Raw genomic sequence first — 17,032 nt, 5'->3', positions numbered from 1 at the left:
GTAGGGCTAGGGATCAGTTGGTCAATGTCTCTTCCAAAAGAAGAACATAAAGTGCAGCTAGTAGCATCCATATTCGGAGCAAAAGGAGGTGTTTCTCCATAGATTGTGTAATAGACTGTGAAAATTGTTACTAGAGGTTATGTTGTGGATGCCAGAAGTTTATTTGGGCTCAAGAAAAAGCTGAAGTACCTCAAAGAGGTACTTAAGATAAATCTGTGGAACAATCTAAATACAAGTAAAGCACATTCTGCTCAGAAAATCCCCTGAGCTGAAAACAGTTGCAAGCAGGGAGAGTACTGAGAAGGAAGTATCATGTAAGCTTGTCCTCTTCTTTCTCTTCTCTCATTTATGCCACTGTCAGAGTGAGGTTACTGGGCTCGAGGACAGTTGATCTGACCCAGTACAGATGTTCTTGTGAAACTGAGATTTTGGTGGGGTACCCCAGCAAGAAGGCCTGCAGCAGCCCCTCTGACTTCCCAGAGCAGGGTTGTCCGACACCGCCACCTGGCTTGCTGTATACCATTTCCTCCTCTGCTCTGTTTATGCAGAGTGTGCTTTCTCCCAAATGTTTGCATGAATTGTCTATTAAATTAGAGATTTTTTTTCTTTTAATAAAGTTGGTAGATGTGGTTTCTGAAAATGAGGGGAGATATATGGGGTCATTGGACTGTTCTTAGTTGTGAAAAAGGAGAAGAAAATCCTTGCTTTTATCATTTTGAAAGCTTTTTGATGCCATCTGCTGGGTTCAGTAGGACATAACACATTAGAGCAAGATTGCTAGGTGCTGATTGAAAAGAGCTTGAAGAGTTGAATTTATCCAAGGTTGCAGTGTCTTTGCTTGCTTCTCCTGGTTCTCTTGGCTCTGTTGGTGGTAAGGCAACCCATGTCCATGAGATGTGTACTGGGCTACACAGATAAGTGCCTTCTTATAGTTTCCTTTAAGTGATATTGTTAAGACTGACTTGTCTAATGGTTTTAACTGTGTTTGGTCACACAATCAAGAAATGGTAGAAGGAAACAGGGAGTGTTTGTCAGTGTGTCCTGTCCTCAGTGCAGGAGTGGACACTGCTCTGAGCAGCCCAACAGCTGCCTGCAGCATGGGCAGATGTTGGGTTTGCTCTGCAGTTTGGATGTCTTGGGGGCAATGAGATGATATCCCCGGGCTGCAGCATGAGATGTCCCTAGCTCTCACCTTGCGAGTGCCCACGAGCAAGCTAAAAGAGTAACTATGAGTAACAAGAGTAAAAGAGTAACAAGAGTATCTATGGCCCATCCAGAGGACAGCACATGTTCGTAGTGCAGTGCAGATGGCCAGCTATGCATCTGGAGAGAAACAGGGAATTCAGCTGTGACAACGTCCCTGTGACCTGTGTTCAGACATGTAGCGAGTTTTAATGTAGTTACCACAGCACTGGCTTGGGACGCTGCTGCTGCTGTGAGTCCCCACTACAGTAATATCCTGATCACCAGTGTGTTCACTCTTGCTCCAGAGTTTGATGGTGCAGGATTTTGGCTTCCGCACTGGTTTGCACAATCCCATGGTCTCTCCCAGCCCCTGCTGCTCATGCCCTCCCCACGCCACCATGCACCCTGTCCCCACGCTGTGTGTGAGGCCATGCTGTACACTGCTGAGTTAAAAAAAAAAAATCCTCCAGCTTGACAAAATGGGTTATTTTTAACCCAGCTCAGTTCCTTTTTTCAGTTCTCCCACATGGCCTCACAGACAGTTGGTCAGCAGAAGCGAGGGAGGGCTGGTGTCCACAGTGCTGGGGAAGGAGCAAGATCTCTGCTCAGCACTGCTTTTGAGGCTCCTGTGTCATCCAGCCATGGCCAGGTCTGGGTGTCCACGTTGGGGAAGTCCCGGACACCAGCAGGCGTCTGCAAAGAGACACCTGGCTGCCGCATCAGAGCCGGTGCGGAGGAAGGGCAGCCCGGGCCGTCAGGCACCGCTCTGTGCGGGCCCTGGAGGACGTGGCCGGGCTCTGTGCTGCCCTGCTCCTGGGCCTTAGTGATGCATAGAGAACGAGGGTCCTTGCTGTTGGGTGGTGTTGGGTGGGAGTAAGCTTTGAATTTTCTACTGCTCAGGCAGAGAAGAGAGTGGTTTGGTTCTATCCTCAGAGCATACTTAAGTGCACTTTGAGCGTTAACCAAGTTTCACTAAATGTGCACCTAAAATTTGAAAGAATATTCATCAAAATGAATGCCTGAATGAGGGTTAATGGAGCCTTTGGCTTTTTTTTCATTTTTTCCTTATGTATCAAGAGATGGCCATGTACAATCTCATCCATGAATCATCCATGCTACTAAAATCTGCTGTAGCACAGGGAGCAAACTCCTTCTGAATTTTACTGAGGATATTCAAATTGCAGGCAAGGAGTCAGCCTGACATTTTGGAAGTTTTTGAATTGCAGTAGTATGCTGCTACACACCATACTATGCTGAGCAGTAATGGAGAGGGGTTAGATTGCGTCCGAAAGAACCAAAGGAAGAGGTTTAACCGATGCCTAGGTTTCTGAAACTGTTACTTCCGACAGTACTGCATCGTGAATAATCCTCTAGCTACAGCATGCAACAGTTTTACAGAAGTGTTGGCAAGTAACAGCAAGAGTAAAGCAGAATAAAACTTGTAGGAATAAGGCTAGAACTAGACAAAAAGAAAGGCAGTGAGTTGAGAAGGGAAAGCCTGTTTCAGCTGAGAGTTTATGCTTATCCAGATTTAACATGCTCTTTGAACAGTAATCCTGTCCAGCCTTCAGGCTGGATGCCTTACAGACGGCAAGCCCCAGGGAGAAACATACTTCCTTCCAGTGTTTATACATTGAGTGTTGGACCTTGAACCATGGCATTTCTAGACTTCATTGACCTCTAGATCACTACTAGATTTCTATAACTCTTGAATTCATATTATAAAGTATTGAAATTATTTCAAGCAAATGCTCCTGTTGATAATTCACATGTAGTTAGCAATCACCATCTGTTTCATATTTTCTTATGCCCTGTTTTTACTTTTCTTTTCAAATCACTGTTACGTTAGCTTGGTACCATTAGGCAGCGTTCGTACCAATGTCAGTGTGGTACGTTCACTCTTTTGTATTGTGACTGATCTCTGTGTCTAATTGCATGAATTAATATCTTTCAGCACCCTAGGATTCAGAAGGAGTCACAGTATATCAAATACTTATGCTGTGATGATCAAACAACTCTGCATCAGTGGGTAACGGGTATAAGAATTGCCAAGGTGAGATTAAAAGTAAATTCCTTTAAATATGTTTCCTGTGCAATTGTGAAGTCTTGCCTCCCTCAGGTCATCGCCAGCTGGAGGTATGACTGCACCGAGAGTGTACATATATATTCATGCTAATTTTACTATAGAAAGGAGGAGCAAAAGGCCATGCTTCAGCATTTATGAAATGCTCCTGTACACAAGTTATCAGTATGTTTTTCCCATTAACACGTAAGAGTAAATTTTGTAGCTACAAAATTAACATACTCCTAAAACTCATACCACGGATACGTGGCATAATAGTAAGATGCTGCAGTTAAAGACGGGCAGGCTCTGGTCAATCCGACTGTGACATTTTAAAGACACTTTTACCTAAATTCTCTAGCCCACCCTCTTCAAAAAGATCCCAATTCACAGCCCATTTTATTTACCATAAACCACTCAGGGGGATGAGTTTATACCAGTATACTGGGCTATGAGCTGCTGTTGTTAGATATATATTCTTTTATGCCAGTTCTGCTGCGAGGCAACATCCAACAAAGTTGCAAGTTGGACAGCAAAGTAGTTCATGTCTGACCTTGCCAGAGCTTTTGTCTGGGATGCTAGAATTCAGCATCCCAAGTCTCCAGTCTGAAAATGTAATACTTGGAAAGCACTGGAAAAGGGTATTTACAGAGCATGGTTGGTTTTAAAGCCAAATTTCAAGATGTTTACAAATACTGAATTGAACATAAATTGTGCGAGTGATATTAGTAGGACTGCATCTGGCTGTGGGGATTCTTTTTTTTTTTTTTTTTTTTTTTTTTTGTGTGTGTGTGTGCTATTGTGGAGATGCTTTCCACCTGGTCCAGTACAGAGACGGGGCAACACTTCTAGAAACAGCTGCTTTTTAACAGAGCTGGGTGGGAAGGAATAGGGGCAGAAATCTTGTCTGACAGCAAAATGAATGCTTGACTACCTCATGCTTAACGCCATGTCGTATTGTTTTGATCGTTTTGCAGTATGGCAAGACACTATATGATAATTACAAATGTGCAGTGAAGAGAGCTGGCCTGGCCTCTCGGCGGGCAAACCAAGGGACGATGGAACCAGCTGTCTCTACGGGATCTTCATCCACAGGTACCAATGCTGTTAGAACAGCTGAAATCACAATTAATGTCGTCTTCTCCTCAGCCCCCATCATGAGCAGTGCATATAGTATGTGTTCAAAAAATTACCCTATGGATTAAGCAAGATAATGACTTGTTTTAGAGAGCCCAGTATAGCTCTGACCTGTAACCAAGCTTGCAGCAGTGCACTTCCTTTAAAACTACAACTTTGAAGACACAACTCACCAAAGGCCATTTTAAATCAAAACACATTTCTACACAGTTTAATAGGAATTTTTCTATTGACACTTGTATACAAATCCATTTTCCACCCTCCACATTGTCCTGACTGATGGTCCATGTCTGAAGTTTTCCATTTGTCCATCTCCAGTCGGGGAGTATCAGAGCTTTTATTCCGGTGGGTAAAAGGGATGAGTGGGCTATTCTGAGGATGATCATATCAGAAAGATGTTATTTTAGGGTGAGCCACACTCTTTCCTTCTTTCCTTGTCATTATCTCCCTCATGGGGAAGGGTCTGCAAAGGCTTTCACAGACTCCTCTGTACAAATAACAATTGTGAGCATTAGGAGAAGGGGGAAGAAGGGTTTGGGTTAGTCTCTACCTTTACTTTTCTGGTAGCTTCATCCAGTTGCTGTTACCTATTTTATCATCATACAGATACACTAATGCATGATACTAGCTGTAACTTGTGTGAATGTTTTTAGTTCACATACCTAAGATATGCTTTATTTATTAGGGAGAACGTGCTGGCCAAGTACATAGTGCTGTAACAACAGTCAGTGTTGGCAATTCCCCACACCACTAACTTTATAAATTTTCATATACGCTCACAACTCAGAATCTTCCAAACACCTTCCAAAAGCCCTTTTTCAGTATATGTGAGAAGAAAGTGGGCTTTCTACTATGGCTTGAGTCAAATCATGGTAATAAATGCATGTTTGGGGTGGGAGAGACCAATAACAGCCCTATTTTAAGATCAGTGGACTTCCCGATAGTCATGTTGAGTGATGGGCACAGAGTGATTTTAGTTAGGGTGGCTGCGACACAGTCATGCAGTATTTAGTGTTCTGATGTTGATGGCAGTAGAGAGGTGGCTGACCAGTGTGACTCCACACCAGTGCTGAACTAGTTACTGGATACTGGCAGGATCACAGCCTAATTAAGTATATATACATCTTTATGACTTTGACTCCTGACTGGAATCCAGGAACGTTGCATATGATCATAAAAATATACTATTAATCTTAGCTAATGGATCCCATTAAATGGTTAAATAGCCTGAAAAGATTTTAGACATATATGTTGTCTCTATGGAAATGTCTGTGAAGAATCATTAGCTTTTTAATTAAGTGATTGGCATTCTTGCTGTCTTATAGTTAACATTACTGGCCTACATAAAACCTGAGGGACCAACTATAGTGCTATAAACTGGACTGCCTGACTGAACAGTTGTCAGCTCCTGTTTTGAAAATGGAAGAAAACATGTTTTCTTCTGTTTTCAAATGTCTATATAGGTTGATTTTGGCATTGGCTAAAATCTGCTATAGAAAACTACAGTCCTGTCTGAGCTTAGAAGTGGATTGTACTCAAATAACTTTATTGACCACTAAAAGTAATGCTGAGGGAGGCAGGTGGAACTTCTATTCTCACATCTTATGTAGTCTGTACTCCTTGATCACAGTGCTGTGACCAAAACTTGTGTGGAGGCATATACCCCAAACCATATAGTCTATGGTGTTGACATGTCCCAAGTGCCAAACAAATCTCAGGCAAAGTATGTTGTTTTCATGTCTGCCTCGCTGTGTATATCATTGGACACTCCAATAGCAATGTATTTGTGTGCCAGCACAATATCGTGATGGTCAAAAGATGAAGGATGCTGCCCTTTGCAGATGTGCTGTATTGCTACAAGGCTCTTGGGCAGCTACATTTTGCATTACATTTGCACTAATTTTTTTTTGTTTGTTTAAAGCAAATATTACTTCAGTATAAAAAATTGCAGAAACTGTCTCAGCAAGTATACTGTAACATATAAATTAAATCTCCAGAGAGAACAGTGCATGGACTTACAGTCTGGATTGACTTGGGGTTCTTTGGCTGGTTTTGTGTATAGCATACATATAGGTATAGGGCAGGAGCTGCTGCATTACATGTTGCCAACAAATCTTACATAGCTTATGAAATACACGTTCATTAACAGAAGAAGAAACAGATTACTGTTTAGCTATGTCCCAACCTCCTGGTATCCAGGTAGAACACTATACCTTGCGGTATGTAATGGGGATTTCCCTCTGCCTGCTCTCATCCAGTTAAAGCTCAGCAGGACTGAAGGTGATAACGACTGTGAGCAGCATGAAGGCCAGACTCCTACACTACTATGGGGAGTAGATGACATGAAGAGAGATGATAATTTGCCTCACTTGAATGCATGACCTCAGAACTGACAGATTCACATCTCTGCTGAGCACTTACAGCCAAAAGATTGTTTTGTGCTCCTTATTGAAGTTCCATGTTAGTCCTTTAACAACCACAGATTGTAGTCTGATCAAAATGGCATTTTAAATATATATATTGGACTACATGTAGGTATAAAACAAGGACTTCAGACTATCTCCTGTTATCCTTTGAAGCCTAAGCAGTCCCTGTAAATTCAGTGAACTAGGGTGTAGTCTTAATTCTCTGTTGATTGTGTGATTTGCAAGTATAACAATAAGAATATAGTTATCACACTCACAGGACCTATTAATCAGAAAAGTACTCCATTCTTAAGAGAATTTAATTAATACTGCAGCACTCCACAAACTTTAAAATGCTAAAGATGGGCTTATAACATGGAAGGCCAGAGAGTGGCCTTAACTATACCAGTTTGTTTTCTGTTCAGTATTCTCCTGATGCCAGTTCCCCTTCTCTCTTCCTGGGTCAGCCTTACCTGTCCCTTCTATCATCGCCAGTTTACAAGGGTCAGAAGAAAAAATACCTTTGCTTGCCATAGCTTTTACACACAGAGATGATTTGTCTTAAGTCTTTGTAATTCTGCCCCTTGCTTTTCCTGTAGGACTGTCAGCTGCAATCATGCAAGCATGTAGACAGTTATTAGTTTTAATGTAAAGTATCATGTTTGTTTTCCTTACGTGAAAAGTCACAATACAGGCCCAAAGTGGGAACCAGACATCATCATGCTTTTTGTTGCATTATGTATAAAACCTGCAGTTCTTTGGTGGAAGTTGGAAAGACCTTTTTTTATAGCCTTTTTCTTATTTTTTTATCTGCTGTTTTGGTTACTATCATAAAAACAATCTTCTTTTCCCTCCCTCTTCTTTGTATTTGTCCACAGATGCTGTTCAGGCAAATGGACAGATTCTCCAAGTTGTTCCTCCTTCCAGTGCAGAGTTTTCAGAGCCTCAGAAGAAAGCAGACACATCAGAGGTACTGGTCAACAGCTAGTACTGGTGAACCACTTAAATTTCACTAGTGAACCATTTCTTCAGGTTTTCTGTTCTTCTCCCCTCAACGTGCCAGTGTACAGTAGTGACAAGATTTGGCTCCTGGGGAGGGGCTGGCTACTTGCAGCTCCTCCTTCCTCATGCATTACACACTGGATCACAGTGTGCATGTGTGCAGAAGCCAAGGAGGCACTGATGGAGGTGAAGGCACAGCCATTCACCACACATTCTTCAGCAGATGCATCTGTGAGTTTATGTAGCAGAAACAGGGAAATGTCTACTGGAACAGTCTCAAAGAGTCTTTGCTGCCAAAGCCTTGGTGCCATTTTCTATCTCTACAGGAAAACAGGCTTTGACGTGGTAACACAAAGGTTGCAGTAGCATTTTCAGCAGAAAACAATGCCGCACCTTCAGGTGTGCACATAAGAAAGGAGAGGAATTGTGTAGAAAGACGAACACTACGTACTTTAATTAGGATGTAAATGCACACCTAAATTAATCTCCAAATCTTCCATAATGTGTCCTACCTTGTTCCTATCATTGAATTCCTCCTTAAAAACACACTATTAGTCTCCTCTGAACTGCACTTCCTCTTGCCTAGATTTTATTCTCAGAATTCAGGCACCAGTTCCTCTTCATTTTGTCTAATTTACTTGCTTATTTTTAGGGAAGGAGAGAGAGAGAGAGCAAGAGAAGACAAGTGTGCTATACATAGTTAATTCCAACATTAGTCAATACAGCTGACTACAGGCTTGCAGAGCACTTTTCTCTAGAGGAAGCAAACTTGCTGTTGTGCTCTAGGCACAGCTTCTGCAAGCTTGAGACCAAAGGATCAAGTTGAGATCTTTCAGGGTACACTGTGTTACAGTTAGAGCACTATGCCAGCCAGGTTTAAAGTGATAAAATAACATAACTCAAACTGAATGTAATACAAAAGCTTTTATGTTCAGGAGAGCGGACTTCTCCACAGATTTACAAGAACAGATGTAAAAGCAGAAAGTGCATGTCAGATTGCATGATTTTATGGTAATTGTCAGCAGCTACCAGCTGCCATCTAAAAAAATGGAGGGAAAATTATGTTCCAATATTGCCAAATGGGCTTTATTTATTTTCAGAGTGTTGACTAGCAAACACAACTTGAAAGATAAGCCACCTAAATGTTACTGGATTTTTTTTTTTTTTTTTTTTTTTTTTTTTTTTTTTGCTTAGAGAAAGTGATCAGAGAATTTAAATGCCTATAAATGCCTACTAACCTTGCAAATGTGGCTAGAACTTAATCACTTCAGGGCTTTTATTGGCATATGTTGTTCCAACAGCAGAGAAGGTGTGTGGGTGTGCGTACACACGCATTTTACACAACAGGCAGAAGAGTCCCTTCAGCTTACCAGTGGTGCTCACCCATTTACCAGAGGAGCAGCACTTTCCTCTGCTGTGCACTGCACAGAATAGGCACAGGCTGCTTCGGCCACTGGTTCGCCACTGGTTTGCACAGTCCCCCTCCCGCACAGAAGGGAGCCCAGCACACCACCGCACAGGTGAATGCAGAGTGACGGGGACAGGGAATCTAGACGTACATGCTGTAAAATCCCAAATAGCTTCACCTTCTCCCCAGCTTACTACTGCTGTGACTAATAACCGGTTTGGCAGAGACTGGTAACTTCCTCATCATTTCAGCTTTATCCAGATACCCAGCAGTCCCAGCTAGAGAGGGAGATAGAGGTACAGTGGGGAAGAGAGCCAAAATGATGACATCTGCTTTTTATGTCCTCAGATCTTGCTCAGTGTTTTTGGATGTAAACACACACCACTGAGACTTTTTTTTTTTTTTTTTTTAAGTCTTCATGTTCTCAGGGAGTGAGCAGCAGGGTGGAATATCAAGGAAGTATTTTTATGTCTTACTAACTGCAACTATTTTATAAGCATTCATTTTATGAAGGCTGCACTTAAAGAAATACTACAGATACTTTTAACAGAGCAATGCCCATTGTCTAAGCCCTACTGGCAGCTAGAGAAAGAAAACAAAATATTGTTTGCACTCTTTTGTCAGAATGTACTCTACCTAATTTCACCATGTGTCTATTGCACTTTTTTTTGCATATTTTCACACCATTTCAGTGTTCTTAGGCAGTGACAGTAGCTTACAGATGCACTGTCTTCTCCTTTTATTCCTTCTGTTTGATAAAGGTGAAGTCAAATGGTATCAGTGCAGCTGGCCTGGCACAACCAGTGATAAGGCCACAGAAATACCAGAATAAGAAAGGCTCACTGCAGCCTCCTCCTCCACCTGAAAGGCGGTCATCTGCTATTGCTGCTTCACCAGTTCTACCCTCCAAAGCCAAACGAGACAGCGGCATCTTCCTAACAGATCCAGACAGTTTTCCAGCACCACCACCTGCACTGAAGATTGATCTGCCACCACCACCACCTGAGTTCTGTGAACCTCCTCCTGATTTTGTGCCTCCACCACCACCATCCTCCAGCAGCGGTAATGGAGACTTGCCTTTACCTCCTCCACCTCCACCTGTCTCCAGTAAGATACCACCTCTGACAAAGAAACCTGTGCCACTTCCTCCAAAAAGGCAAGAAATCACAGCACAGGATGGAGAACCAAGGCCAACTGGGCCACCTCCGTTTGGGGGTGGAGACAGACAGGCAGATTTCATGTCTGATCTCATGAAAGCTCTTGAGAAGAAAAGGGGCAGCAGCTCCTGAGCTCTGAGGGCAGATGGACTTTAAGACACAGCTGTTGGTGTGTGTGGTCTCATGGAGGGTGGTGCAGGCTGAGGCCCCACCACGAGGAGTTCTCTCCCAGAGCAGCACCCACAGTGCCAGGCAGCGAGTGAAATGCACCTTCTGTGGCTGCCTTGTAAGAGAATTAGAGCTGAAGGAAACAGTACTGTTTCTCATAGGGATTCTGAGAATTGGGAAAATCTCTTCTCAGAATTTCTCTTAAAGACACTTTTTTATAAAAAGACACTTTTTTTTATAAAAAGAGGCCTATCTTAAAAAGAAAAATCTCAGCTAGATTACCCTCAGATGAAAGGCAGGAGAAGGGCTATTCCCAAAGAGCATCACCCCGAATGTTACACACCACTGTTTCCCTACACAACTCCAGTCATACTGTCTGTACTCACAACTGCTCCCTTTAAATATCATTTATTTGGCTAATTTTAGATAAAGACAAATTTTTAATCGCAAATTGTTGTATTTTTCCCCTCGTAAGTAGGGCTATTTTTTCTGCTGGTTAACATTTACCTTTAAACTGTACCTAGAAATAGTCTGTTTCCATGAAGATTTCATAATTATCTTGTAAGAATGTGTCTCCTCCTACCTACTTTTTTTCATTTGTTCTCCATTTTAATTCTCCATTGTCATTTAGGTAGTGTTCATTATTAGTTCTCAAATAAAAATAGTGTCTATTTTATATCTGCACAAAGTGTCACAGTTAATGAACAAGGTTTTTACTGGAAATTGGTACCACAGAACTTCAAATATTTTAAAGATTTTGCCTATATCTTCTAGATTGCTTGTTTTAATTTCCTCCAATATTTATTCCTCTCATGCACATGCTCTTCTAAGATTCCATAAATAACATACTGCTTTTTTTTTTTTTCCAAGTTTGGCACCATGAAAGTGTATTAGACATAGGAGAAGTTTAGAGCTACCTGCATCCATTGCCTTCAGACTTCATGGAAAAAATGCCAGTCACCCTAGCAAGTCTCACATTATTGCCGAACAATTCACTTTCTGATTTTGGTTAGGATTAAATCTCCCTTCTGGCCTAGTCAGCATAATTTGGAAGATAGCTGGAATCTCACAAACTACCTGTTATTGGGCCTTATCAGTTCCTGCGACCAATGTATCAGAACTCCTCTTGTGGGGAATCTGAAGAATAGTTTCAGGTGGGGTGTGCTTTGTGCTTGGAAACTTTAGACATTTCCAAAATTGAGGCACCGCATTGCCACAGCACGTCTGTACAGGAGGAGCGCTGCGTCTTGGCAACATTTGCTGGAGAGGATCACAAAGCCTCACCAGTGCAGTACATAGCCCAGTGAGTCTCTGGCTTCCTTTTTGAAATACTTCAAGTCCTTTGGAACATGAGTTTTACAGGTACATTACTCTGAGACATAGCCATAAAAGTGTGGGTTTTTATTTAAAAAAAAAAAAAAAAAAAAAAAAAAAAAAAAAAAAAAGATGTAAAAGCAGCTGACAGACCAGGAGGAAAAGCTGCACTGCTGTTTGTCAAAGTAGGATTCCTAGGGCCAGTGCAGAAGTGGTGGTGGAAGGCAGGGGAATGACAAAAAGCTGATGACTGTGCCCAAGCCTGGGAAAGTTTGGAGTCATCTCTAGTGCCAGATGAGTCACTAAAAAACGTTTATAATAATGTGAAACTTAGTATCTTTTCAGTTGAGACAAGCCATATACTTTTTCTGCAGCAAGCTTGTCCATCTCCAGTTACTCAGGGTATAGTTATTGCACGGACCTTTCCTTTCTCCTTCCTTTCTGTGGTCTGTCAGCACATTAAGTATTGGAAAAAGAGGTGAAGCCCACATCGGGAATATGGGGGTAAGGGTACGTTATGACTACGGTTAATCATTTCTTTGCTCTGCAGCCATTGCTTCTGGATCTAGCATTGCTAGCAAGATGCCAGAGACTGTATACCTGCATCTCTTGCTCAATAAAAGAGTAGGGTGCAGGCTTGAGCACTCACCTAGTGCTCACCTACACTGCCTAAGTGTGCCTCAACACAGTCTCAGACACGATGCAAGGACAAGACAGGCACCATTCCCAGAAGATAATGTGGACAAGACTAAATCAGGTTTGACTCTCCCTATATGGGTCTGCTATCATGTGAACACAACCAATTAGGGTACCTGTTCTGGGGCAAGGGACTAATTCCTGGCCCTCTTATTTACTAATACAGACAGAGCCCATGCAACTCTTACTGGTCTTCCAGTTTTCTCACTTTCACCAAAGTGAGGAAGAAGCTCTCATGAGGCAAGCCATGTTCACTGATAACAAAAATGTTACCTAGATGTTTTGAACTGACAAGCTAAAGCATTCAAAAGATAGCATCTCCAAATAGGCAAACTAAGAAATGCTCTCAAAACAAGTGCAAGGCTCATAAGCATAGACAACTAAGTACAAGCCTTAGTTCTAAGTGCAGAAGAAAAAATGTTAGCTAGAAGTAGGAGGTTTAAAGAAAAGACTAACTTCCATTTTTTTCACACCTAATTGATTAAACAATACAGAGAAAAATGCTAAAGAGCTGAGTGTCATTTTGTGAAGAGTTAAGTGTGCACCTCTGACACGCACAAGAGACACAGTAATCTGCTATCCAACCATCTCTGTATCAAATGGATTTTCTTTTATAAATATACACCTAGCATCAAAATAAAGCAGAATTTGCCTTTAAAGAAGCGTTACACAATAAGCTAGTTTGAGTTCAGTCTTACATGGCCTTCTTAGTGTTCACTCTTCTCACAGTGCCCTGCCTCCTGCCCTATTTCTTCCCTTCTCTTTCGCTACAGCAAATTCTTTTCTTTTTTCCATTTGCAGTTGATCATAACTCATATACTTAACAATATTACACAAAAATTTGAGCCCTCCAAAATAAAAAGAATCAAAGCCTACAGAAGACCCCAGAGATCAGTTAAAATGCTGAGATGATTAACCATCTATCAACAGTCTTGTGTAGGTACATACTTAAATTGAATTTTTGAAATAAGCACTCAAAAGCAGCTTTCAAAGAACAGAACACAACTGCCATCCTAATGGCACACAATTATCTGGCATTATTTGATGGGAAAAACTGATGCTGCAAAATATGTATTTTATGTATATAAAACCTTTCTTTCCCAGACTATGCTTTACAGAACAGAAACTTAAAACATCTGTAAAAAAATAGAAATTAGTCTCTCCTCCTCTAACATATTGCCATATGAAATTGTTTCATTCCTGCAGAACTAGGTAATATTTACATTATTAAAAACAGAATTTTAGCCTGAAAAGATCCGATATCACAGCATGTTATTTTTAACCTTTTTCCATACCTCAAAAAGAAGCAGTTTCAGCAGCTTTTTCTGTTGGGCTATTCCTTCACTCTGACATGGAAGGACCTACTTCAGGAGGTCAGTTTTCCATCAGACTTCAGGAAGTAAAAAGGCAGATTTGTGGGGCAATGAAAAATCCACCTGCAGGGGATCACCACTGCTGATACACATAACTGTCCTCCAATATTGAAAAAGGCAGAGAGTACAAATAATCACCTGGTTAATTACCCACTACAGTACTTTTACTCCCAACCCTTTCCTACACCACTGTTGTGTTTACATACTATGAAGGAAGAGGCAGGATTTTAGGAAGTATATCATGAAACACAGAATTAATGCTTATGTTGTAATAACATATCATCACAAGCGGAAAGGGAGGTGGCAAAAATGCAGAGCATGATACAGGCTCACTTCTGTCCATTGACAAAGGATAGTTAACAAGGCAGTACTGAGATAACCGTGGTCTTCATGTGTTCTTCAGGCACTCATTTTTTTCAGGTGCTTGGTCACTGGAAAAGTGGACACTTATAAAGATTTCATTGCAAAAGCACAGAACTTTTACTTAGGATTATCATTAACAGTCTCATGGTTTATGAATCATCACCGCCAATCCCACAGTGACCAAGAAACATGCATATTCTATTCTGCTTGAGGAAGACAGATGCAGAATAGAAGAGACTCAGTATAATTAAGACTCATGGCTTTTCACAGTTTTGCTGAATACTCTAAAGTGGTGTGATTACTGTTAACAGTTGACATAGACTATTACCTATGTACAATGATAAAACTAGAAAAATGGAGATTTGCTTCTGCATGAACCAAAGAAAGAGGACATAACAATCCATGAATGAACTCCCAGAAAAGAGAAGTAAGGCTCTCCAGGGCAAGAGGAACATGCAAAATCAGCTTACAGAGCTGACTTCAGCATTTCAGATGTTTTTCAAGAATCTGAAAAAATCCTTGTGATGAACAAAGTGAGCAATACATGTCACTGCATATGAAATAGCTTTCATCTTCTGTTGTTATATCACGACACTGGAGGTTTCCTTTACCCCATAACTGTGGTTGAGATAGAGGTCTACTTTCTATTGTCACTAATAGGATTTAACATTTATAAAATGCTCTGAAGAAAGAAAGTAGCATAAAAATGCTAATGCATTTATGCTATTATTCTATCTGCTAAAGATGTAAAGGTAGCAATTTTCAGCCCCCACCCGCCCTTCCTCCCTCTCTCTCTAAAAAAAAAAAAAAAAAAAAACACGCAAACAGATGTTCAGTCCCACACAAATTAGAATCCTTCCCTTTCAACTAAGTGAAAACCAGGACCCAAACTGCAGTGCTCCTGTATTTTCCTTCCACTAAACAAATTTTCTTTGAATCACCACTTATTTGCAGTGCAACTCATTGCACTCTGGTCAGTAAAGTTGATATTCGCACATTTAATCACATCATGCTATTTCGTTTCTGTAATTACCTGAGAGCAGATATCCACGCCAGTGTTTCAATAAGCTGGGAGTGTTGCCCACTGCTGAAGGGCTTTTTCAGAAAACTCCCCTGCTAGCTCACTGCTTTTAACTAGAGGTGTTGTCAGCTAGAGTACTAATCCCAGGGAGAGCAGAAGAGCACTTCTTACTTTCACGGGGAATGCTACATTTCCACAAAGTGAGGCTCCTTCTTAACAAGTATTTGGCCTCTTCTCTGGCTTCAGCTTTGTTTTCCTATTATGTAACTGAAATGCACTACACCACTCTAATCCTACAGTGAATACACATGGATCATTATAGTAACACACACACTACTCTTGTAAAAACGAGTTGGAAAAAAACACTTAACTTACTTATATTTCAGCTTGCCTCTCTCAGTAACCTTCATATGTAAAAAACGGTAAGCAGCTACAATGGCACAGCTACAATGCCTGCACAGTTACAAACAGCAGCTGCAAACTTTCACGTTGAGGGCTGATCTATTGTGTCCGGTGTTGAATTCCTCCACATAAACACATTTTACTTTATCCATGCTAAATTCTTAAGTAGAATGGTTACATATTACTAGTTTATCAAGGCAACATATTTTCTCCCTTTAATCCCATCTAACTCACTATAGCCAGAATGCTTACAAACAAATTTAGATTACTAATAGATAAAGCAACCTACGTCTAGATTTTGCAGTGTGTCTAGTCTCCTGCACCTTAGTTGCAGGATTAGATATTCCAGGAAAAGATAGACTTCACTTTTATGTTTGGACCATGCTTAGAAAATGGCTGGCTCTGAGCAGAACAGAAACTACTCTTTGTGGCTTAAACAAATAAACAAAAAAATCTATATTTAATATTCAAGTGCTCTTGCAAAAGTTATCTTCCTTGTGATTGAACAAGCAGGAATACCATAGAAATTACATGTACATCCTAAGATCATACATAAGAACTGAAAGATATATACTGAAAGTATTCCATTATTGTTGTCATTACTGCCAATACAAAATCACCAGAAATCTGTTTCGTTCCACATTCTGGGGAAAAGTGTCATGAGTATTTAACAACTATTACCTTACCGTGAGAAATATTTAAGAACAATATAATTTCTCAAAGCAACAATAAAGAAAACTGAACCAAAGGATTCTCTGAAATTTCTGAAGTTTTAAAATGGAAACATAAGAAATACATTTCCATATATCCTAAAATTGTATTGTATATTAAAACATGACCTTGCATTTCTTGCATCCTCCAGAGCACTCTCACTACCAGCAGATTACTGAGCTTCCAATACTGGAAAAAATATGTTGATGAATGACACATCTAAGACAGTATTCTACTAATAAAGTTCATAGCCTTGGTCCATGGATCATCTGAGGCTCTTAAATACCCCCTGCAGAAAGCTCACTGCTCTACTCTAGAGGTGTCAGCCACAGTTTTGAATACAATCACTAAAGCTGCCATTTAACCCAGACTGAATTTGTGTAAGTTGCTCAAAATTTGGTCAGGATTTTCATGAAACTGTAGTTAAATAAATACACACTGTGCCTCACATTATGATACTATTATTTATATTTGAACACCTGTATGTCAGGAGTTCCTGAATAATTGTGCTGATTACAGTCATGAAAGGCATTCAAATATATTTTGTCACTGAAAGATTTCTAATAATACAGACCTGGTTTTCCTGTTAATTATATTTTGAGGAACAGATTTGCAAAATGTTAATTAT

The 17,032-nt window shown here is 40.7% G+C and overlaps 1 protein-coding gene across 1 annotated transcript in view; it reads left to right on the top strand.

Moving 5' to 3' along the window:
- Positions 1-11,157, top strand: part of APBB1IP (amyloid beta precursor protein binding family B member 1 interacting protein) — a 62,549-nt gene extending 51,392 nt beyond the window's left edge. The window contains exons 11-14 of the mRNA XM_062567688.1: positions 3,140-3,238; positions 4,225-4,342; positions 7,668-7,759; positions 9,961-11,157. Of these exons, the coding sequence (XP_062423672.1) occupies positions 3,140-3,238; positions 4,225-4,342; positions 7,668-7,759; positions 9,961-10,488 (837 nt within the window). The 3' untranslated portion in view covers positions 10,489-11,157. The remainder of the gene's footprint in view (positions 1-3,139; positions 3,239-4,224; positions 4,343-7,667; positions 7,760-9,960) is intronic.
- The last annotated feature ends 5,875 nt before the right edge of the window (positions 11,158-17,032 follow it).

This window comes from Rhea pennata, chromosome 2 (assembly GCF_028389875.1).
Source record: "Rhea pennata isolate bPtePen1 chromosome 2, bPtePen1.pri, whole genome shotgun sequence".
Lineage (NCBI taxonomy): Eukaryota > Metazoa > Chordata > Aves > Rheiformes > Rheidae > Rhea > Rhea pennata.
Note: the sequence above shows the minus strand (reverse complement) of the source record. Positions and strands in the feature narration are given on the sequence as shown.